This window comes from Taudactylus pleione, unplaced genomic scaffold, assembly GCF_031769625.1.
Source record: "Taudactylus pleione unplaced genomic scaffold, aTauple2 ptg000437l, whole genome shotgun sequence".
Taxonomy (NCBI): Eukaryota; Metazoa; Chordata; class Amphibia; order Anura; family Myobatrachidae; genus Taudactylus; species Taudactylus pleione.
In genome coordinates, this window is record NW_028284839.1 from 6,835,489 (window position 1) to 6,844,281 (window position 8,793).

Consider the following 8,793-nt stretch of genomic DNA (forward strand, 5'->3'; position numbering starts at 1 on the left):
GTCTTTATCGTTCATCTGACAAACACGCAGGCCAGCCTGACGATATTGTCAGGTTGCTGCATGTTGGGGAATGGGGGAGAGAGCCCGGTGCTGAACGATATCGTTAATGATATCGTTCAGCGGGTGTGCTCAATGTCATGAACGTCACTGAGCACACCCTGCCAGGGACACACTAGACGATGCCGTTCAGGGAGCATATCGTCTAGTGTGTATGCTCCTTTAGGATAAAGTAGGGTGACAGAGGGATGAATATTGGGGAGTAATTACTGTTGGAAGAGGAATAAATGATGAATGGCGGGTGAGAGGAAGTGAATGGGATGACAGAGGTGAATTGTGGGTGAGAGAAAGGTGAATTGTGGGTGAGGGGAAAGAAGTGGGGCAGCATAGAGGTGAATGGTGGGTGGGACGAAGCAAGCAGAATGGCAGAGGGGTGAAAAGTGGGTGGGACGAAGCGAGTGGAGTAGGATGGGGGTAAATTGTGTGATAAGGTTAGTAAAGCAGCAGGGGGCTGAACGGTGGGAGAGACAAACCGAGTACAACGGCAGCAGAGTGAACAGTGGGAGAGACGAAGGGAGTGGAGCGGCAGGGAGGTGAATGGTGTGATGAGGTGAGCAGAGCAGCAGGGGGGTGAATACAGAGGTGAAGGGAGCGGGGTGGCAAAAACACGAACGATGAAATTAAGGGGTCTATTTACTAAGCAGTGTTAGGAGACAGAGTGAAAAGTGATAAGGTACCAGCCAATCAGCTCCTGTAATTTTTCAAACAGCCTGTGAGATGACAGTTGGGTGCTGATTGGCTGGCACCTTATCACTTTTCACTCTGTCTCCTAACACTGCTTAGTAAATAGACCCCTAAGTGAATGAACCAGTATAAGGGGGTGAATGAAGCAAGTGGGGCTCCATGCTGGGATAAAGCGAGTGGGACAACAGCAGAGTGATGTATATTGGGGGCATAGATGTGTACTGTGGTAGTGTATTGAGGGAGCAGGGGAAAGACGTTTATAAGGGGTAGCCGAGATCTATATATTGAGCGACAGGGAGTGTATGTTAGGGGGGCTTGGAAGAGCGGTATATTAGGAGGTACAGGGGAGAGCTGTATATTGGAACATTGAGCATTGTGGGGGGGGGGGCAGTGTGGACATTTATATTGGGGCAGGGGGAGATACATTGGTAACTATGATATATATTGGGTGGCAGTGTATTTTAGGGAACAGTGATGATCTATATATTGGTGTGAGATGTATACTGGAGGCAGGAGGAGAGCTGTACATTGGAGGGGACAGGGAGGCATGTATAGTGGGGCGGATATACATACTGGGCGGGGGCAGTCTATGACCTACACCGTGACCCCAGAACTCCCCACGTGTAATGACACCAGCACATCCGCTGCCGGAGCCCCTGCGATGCGGTCACACTTCGATGAAAATTACGGGCAGGGCTCCGGCCGGCCACATGCAACCAGCGCCCCGTGTCACCCAGGTGACAGTTCCCGGGTCACCGCACTATGCCGGCTCGTACTATCCAGCCGGCCGCCCTCTCCTTGCCCTTCCCAGCCACACACCCCGGCAGAGAGCGGCCTGTCTCCCGCAGGACGGCTCACCTCCCTCCTGACGTTTAACAGCGAGTAATAGTCATCGTTATCGAAGTCCTCATCCATCAAGGCCGCCGCCATCTTCACAACCTTTCACCTCGCTCGCCGAGTCCGCCGGTAACTTACAGTAGCCGGGCGGGAATATCACAGCGACACCTACAGCACTGGCTTGGAATTACATGGATTGTGCTGGATGCAGCAGTTGGACAGCTCCGGCGCGAATTCCCTTGTGCATAGACATGTCTAGCAAACAATTACAACTTATGCTATAGGCCCCCCATACATCATCAGCAATCGATGGTGGAAATTCTGCAATTTGCAATCGATTGTGTATAAAAATCTGCAATGTATGGGCTTCACAGATCGCAGATTGCAGCCAAAAAGTGATTGGAATTGTTCAATCAGATTGTCCAACATGTTGGTTGTCACAGATGGATTGGGGCTGTAAATCGCTAGTGTATGGACATGATCAGCAGATTTGTAGACCGTTACTTGTAAAATGATGGGCCTTTCAAGAATGGCAGATCTGTGTTTGCTGAAAATGATCTGCAAATCCCTGAAAAAGATCTATAATGTATGGGCGCAGATTGCTACAGTAGATTGGGAAATCCTTAAGCCGCGTATCCAGTAGATGATTAAACAGAGCATTTGAATGATTACGACATCGTAATTGTTCAATCGCTCATTAATCGTGCATGCATCATGCAAAACTGAAGCGCTCCCACTGTTCGTTTTCGACATCCATCATCACCTGAACATGCCGGTAAATCTGCCGATAAAGACAGATTGACCATGTTCAGGGATGAGGGAGGGTGCCTACACTGAATGACCCATTGTTCAGTGTAGGAACTGCAGGGGAAGAGGAACGAGTGTACCATTACAATGTTGTAATCGTACTGTCGTTCCACTATCTGCTAGTGGATATGCACCTTAAGATCGGGTAACAAATCTTCAAATTGTTCAATTGTGGTTTTCAGATTGCTGATGTATGGGGGCCTTAACTCAGGGCCTGATTCAGCAAGGAACGCAGTTGCTAATATGCATGCAATCAGCTGATTGTTGCGTACTGCGCATGCGCAAACAAGCCACTGCGATCGGGACTGCGACCGAAGTGACTACGCAGACCCATCGCAGAGTGATTGACAGGAAGTGCCATTTGTCGATGGTGACGGGGAGTGAACAGGGAAACGCAGGCGTGCCAGTGCGTTTGAACGCCGTTACATGGGCGTGCATAAATTATCCACTGCGATGCCCTACACAGCCTGAGGACACATAGCGTCTGTTGAAGTTAGCAATTCCTGAGTAATGTCAGAGCTTGTGCAAGTGTGTGTGAGGCTGCAATGGTACTCGATTGTGCCGATGGTTTCGCAGTCTTGCTAAACATTACGGATGTGTGTAAGGTAAAGTGGGCGTCCTTATGTAGTGCAGTGGTGGCATAGCGATCGCAATGAATTAGCTTACTATCGCAATTGAACTGTGTGTGTAATAACAGCTGCAATCTCAATATCGATAATTGTTGAATTAGGCCCTCAGTCTAACCAATATTATAAATAACTAGATGTCACCGTCACTGCCCGATAACCTTTCTTCTTTTTATCCTTACTATTGTACTTTTTGGGACGTCCCCACCTTTTCTTCTCTACAGAGTGTTTTTTCTTTCTGTATTTGGCCAGTTATACATTTGAGGTTGTGTATAATGTTCTGTTGTTGTTGGTTGATTTTCAGTCGTGCCGGTGCTTTCATCATGGGGTGGTATTATGTGATGAGTAAGTATGGGAAATACGTTCAGTGGCATATTTTACCTAAGGGCTGCAGCCCCCCCTAGCAAAATCTGCCACCCCCAGCGAGTGTTCACTGGCACTGGCTTTCTATTAGAAGCACTATCTGCTAGTCACAGCCAGATAGGCAGTCCCAGGGGTGGTGTTTCCTCCCCCCTGGGACTCTCAGTCCAGGCCGCAGTTAGCAAAGAGAGTGCTTCCAATGGGCAGTCTCTCTCCTGCCTTGCCGTAAGCTCTATCCGGCGTCTAGATTCTACAGTAGATGCGGTCCCTAGAAGCCGGTGCTTCTGCCCATGCGCCGTTCACAGGCCCTGGCAGATGAATTGCACCTGGTAGGAGCCTTAGAGAGAACAGGAGCCAACCGGGCCACTGACTGGGCTGCTGCATGGGCAGCCCCCTGCCAGGAAAAGGTAGGTGCTGCCTCCGGAAATAAATGTTTGGAGACGGTGGATGTATGTTATGCTATTACTCTTTAGGAGTGACATCACTGACACTGGTGGGAGGGGTCAGTGTTGAGACCAACTGCCATTACATTCCAACGTGATGACATTGTTATCACCCTTCAGATTTATATACATAGATAGAGGGCTATTTTTGAGGTGGAACGCAGAAGAACGCCGTTCCTGAAGGTCTTTTGAAATATGACATGATCAGGAACAGCATTCCAGAACCGCCTGTCAGTGCAGCGTACGGAGGGCAAGTGGTGATTTCAGCCAGTTAGAATAGAACACAATTTAGGCGGTGGTCGACCAGTGCTATTTTGAGTCTTGGCTCCCAGTGCCGGTCGGGAAGCAGCGGATGCGGTGACGGCTGATGTCAGTGAGAGAGATTCCGGCTCTGTTAGAGCCGAAATCTCTCTGGGGCTTGCGGCAACGAGACCCTACCACAAGGGTCTCGTCGCAAGCCCGATGGTCGCGATGGTCTTGACCATCATCATGGCCGCTCGCTATAGCTGTGGGTGGTCACCCACAGCTATGCGAGTGGCCAGGAGGCCGTTCTAAAAAAAAAAAAAAGACCGGTCCTGATTCAGAGCGAGCGCTCTGTCAGAGCGTCCGGCTCTGAATCAGGGCCAGTGTTCTCACACATCACAAGCAAGTTAAATCTTTGTGTCACTAAAGTGGGACATAATATGTGATGCTTAATTAACATTAAACAATATGCACCACATATCCCCACTTCCATTATATGCACAGTTGCGATTTTCTCTTATTTATTAGCTAACTCACTAAGCAAGGCAATAAGGGACCAATTAATTCTTACCTTGTTAATAAGAAATAAAGTATCCTGGTAGGAAATACTTGATTAAAGATACATGCAAGATGGGAAGTCAGTATAATTAAAATAGTGATAAGAGAAGTATTAATACGAGGAAAAACTTTAAAGAGACCCTTTAAGCTGAAAACAAATTTATCTTTAAAGGGATGTGATACCAAGACATTGTTTATCCAGTAATCATATAGATCAAGTGAGTCTATTATTTATTTTGGTTATGTTGTACTGTAGGTACAAAGAAGTACTGATCTGATCTGAGCATTATGGGTTGTTTTGTTATTGAAATCAAATGACAACATGTAAAAAATAGAGAAGTTCAGTATATATAATATAAATACAGATAAAGCAAATATAATTTCCGAATACCTTACAGAATCCAGTTTAAACTCTTCACCCACAACTACAAAGCTTTACTCTCTCCTCTCCCCCCTACATCTCCAAACTCATCTCTCTCCACACTCCCTTCTGCCCTCTCTACTCAGCCAGTGACTTCCGGCTTTCCTCCCCAGTGATAACCACCTTGCACTCCCACCTCTAATGCCCCATACACACCTAAAGATTTTCTGTCCAACCATCCAACTAGTTGATTGGTTGGAATGAAAATCTGGTAACGTATGGGAGTAACTGATGATCAGCGATTTGCTCCCAAATGCCAGAAAACAGATGAAAATGGTCGTCAGACAAGTTTGTTAACCCTGCGTCAGGCGCACCTCTGGGACTCCCAGGCGCCTGTTATAAAATTGTCATTATTACCTAATTAACTCAATTTTAACTTTCTTAAAGTGATCGATGACCTTCATTAGGATGTACAAAGAGAGAATATATGATATATGGAAATCTGATTCACAAACCACAGTTATTAACCTTAAAGCAAGTAAAACAAAAAATACTAAATTTTAAGAGGCGCAGTGTGCCTAAGAGGCCACCCTGGACAAACCTACATATTTCTGCAAAATACCCACAACCTTTGTCATTTTCATTCACAAAATGAGCAAAATACACAAAATTGTGAGAAAATAAAAAGAAATACGTACCTTCAAAAGTCGGACGAGTTTGGGCGCAATGAGCCTGAGAGGCCAGGAAGGTCACTACTGCACTCCACGCAGGTGGTGGTAAAACTGACTAGGGGGGTTTCAAACTGCACCGAGAGATAGGAAGGTACTAGGAGGGGCATGCCCCTGCGCCCCCTTGCGGCGGAGAAGTGAGCGAGAACAGCTTTGTGGCGCCTGTCATGCCAGCTGCACCTGACACAGGGTTAAATGTTTGATGTAAACAATTTGTTCAAGCAACAGTTTTTGTCCATTTTTCGGCGTTTGGGAGCAAATTGCTGATTGTCATTTGCTTTCATACCTTACCGGATTTTCATTCCAACCAATCACCTAGTTGGATGGTTGGACAGAAAATCTTTACATGTGTATGCAGCATAAGACTTCTCCAGAGCTGCCACCAATCTGCGACTGCTCCCGACCTCTATCAGACTCTCCCTCAGATCTCCATTGCATCAAACGCTCCCTCAAACCTCACTTATTCACTCTAGCCTCCTGGATCGCTCTCTGATCCCACATTCCCTTCTGCATCCTTAGCCCCATGTACCACCCAATACCCCCACCTTCCCATTTAGAATGCAAGCTCTTGGCCGATGTTGTCTGTAGTCTGTGCATGCATCTGAGTCACACATGCGTCCCGATTGTTGGTGCTCAGAGATGGAGTACAGAATTGAATGTAGGGTCTGTGGATTTTGGTGGGCCTACTGGGCAGAAAACAGGGTGGTGGCTAAGCCAACACGGACGTATCACGGGTGTGTGGCTCAAAGCGGCTGGTGCGAGATTCGATGGTGCGTCTAAAGACACTCAGAGACTGAAATGCACGGCCTCAAGATGCTGTAAGTGTGCGTCTCAGTTTCTAGAAAATCGTCCGTGGCATCAGCATCCGCAAAGTAGCATTACTATCACCTCCCCCCCCCCACTGCATCAATCAGCGCCAATTCACTCAATCACAGGAGGAATTCCACAGTTACGGGGTAATACTTAGGCCCTCATTTACCAACGAGTATTGTCATTCACAACGAGTGATAAAACTGGTTGCGTATAATAATGGTGCTCCAGCCAATCTGATCCCCACTGTCATCTGTTTGAAAATTGACAGTTGGGAGCTGATTGGCTGGAGCACCAACTCATAAGCCAGGGCCGAAACTAGGAGATCTGTCACCCGGTGCAAGGCAGCAATTTTGCACCCCCTCCCTTCCCGTACCTGGACTTTGTCCTTGCTCCTCCATAAGGCAGTGCACTAGTCAGACGTCCCTGGTATAGTGACTTACATTATTCCACACATCATAATGCCCATTACACATTATGCCACACACTGTAATGCCTATTAGCAAAGTGCCACTTACATATTTGCCCGACACCATTTTATGTCCCACAGTAAGGCTTCTAATTACTTTAAAATGACCCGCTCGTTGCCAGGGGGTTCCATGCTCGTTGCCAGGGGGTTCCATGCTCGTTGCCAGGGGGTTTCATGGGAGAAGATGCAGTTTTCAGCATCTTCTCCCGACACTTGCGCTGGCCTAACAGACACTAGAGGTCCAGTAGGACCTCTAGCATCTTTCTCCTCCTTGGCTGCGGCCATTTTTGGATGGCCGATTTTTGAATCTGCAGCCCTCAAGCCACCGTGAGTCAGCCCTCTTTCACCCCCTGCATTCCGGCACCCGGTGCACGTGCACCTCTAGCCCCCCCTAGTTGCGGCCCTGCATAAGCAACACGTTTTATCACTTGTTGTGAATGATAAAACCCGTTGATAAATGCGGCTCTTTGTTTTATCAGCAGAAGTCCTGCATTGAGGTCCGGTTCCTAGCCCAGAATGACTGATCTATGGTTTCCACACTTCCCCAGTACAAGACCTTCTAATCAGTCCAAGTGTACAGAAATTTTCTCATAAAAAGCAAATTCCCATATCTGTTTTAATCACTTGTGCAAATGGCAGAGGGTTAGACTGCTTCTGAGCCATGGCAATAGAGCTACACTACTGAAAAAAAATAAATCTTGGATCTCTGGATAGATTATAATCTATTAAAACATTTAACGGTCTGTGAATTTCAGTCAGAGCCTTTGAATCTTCAAACACTGCCACCACATATGAAATATGGAGCCATATTGCTTATAATCTCTCCGGCAGAATCGGGTCACAGTCAGAAAGCGGGCATGCGATAGTATAAGAATGGGATAACACTGATATTTCATTCTATGCACATTCTCTTTTATCACCATATTAATCAAGGATCAATTTGCACCTTGGGTGTGAGCAGGATCAGGGCAAGGGGTGTTTAAGAACTCCACCCCCGCAAGGACATAGGCCACACCCCCCCTAGCCATTCTTTCCCCCGTGACATAGGCTATCCACTCCACCCCACCAAGATATAGGCTACCGGCCCAAACTACTCACCTTGTCAGTGGTCACTGCTCTAGTCTCCTCCTCGAATCTCAGTTGCCTCCCAGGGTAGAGGCAGCCTCGCTTTGAATCCAAGATGGTCAAAGTGAAACTGCGATATTCGGATACAGCAGTTTCACATCAGCCGTCTTGGACTCAAAAAGAAGCAGTCAGAAAGTCATCAAGTATGGTGTCATTTACACAGTGGCTACTTAGCTACTCACTACTCTCTACTGTTAAGAGGAATACTAGTTGAACCTTGGTACTGTATCCAATTGATTCAAGATTCTGGGGGTACATGAGGATATTTAATAAGGGGACTGGCTGTGCTAAAAGTTACAATATTACCTCATTTATTCCTTCTTATATAGAATTTTGTCATGGCTGAAGGGGTCTTTTGTATAGGATCAGGATCTGTTACGTTTCACAGATCTTCAAGGCATTTTAGGAGTAGATTAACATGTTATGTGTACGTTGACATATTTGTTCCAAGAGTCACCTTACAAAACATTATGACCTTCCCATAAACCATTATCTTTTCCCTGATCTGAGCAGCTCTGACCTCCTGCCTCCAAGCAGGCCAGGAGAGAGAAACAATACATTTGAAAAGTGACACAGTAAATACACAGATTTACTTGTGGCATTCCCATGTGCAATTTCCCTGGCAGTGGCTGGGAATCGGTATAATTACCGCTGGACCCCATGCCGGCTGTTCAAATCCCAACAG

At 46.9% G+C, this 8,793-nt stretch overlaps 1 protein-coding gene across 1 annotated transcript in view; it reads right to left on the bottom strand.

Annotated features, from left to right (window-relative positions):
* Positions 1 to 1,747, bottom strand: part of DNAJC11 (DnaJ heat shock protein family (Hsp40) member C11) — a 163,226-nt gene extending 161,479 nt beyond the window's left edge. The window contains exon 1 of the mRNA XM_088447767.1: positions 1,600 to 1,747. Coding sequence (XP_088303893.1) covers positions 1,600 to 1,671 — 72 coding nt within the window. The 5' untranslated portion in view covers positions 1,672 to 1,747. The remainder of the gene's footprint in view (positions 1 to 1,599) is intronic.
* Positions 1,748 to 8,793: the final 7,046 nt, after the last annotated feature.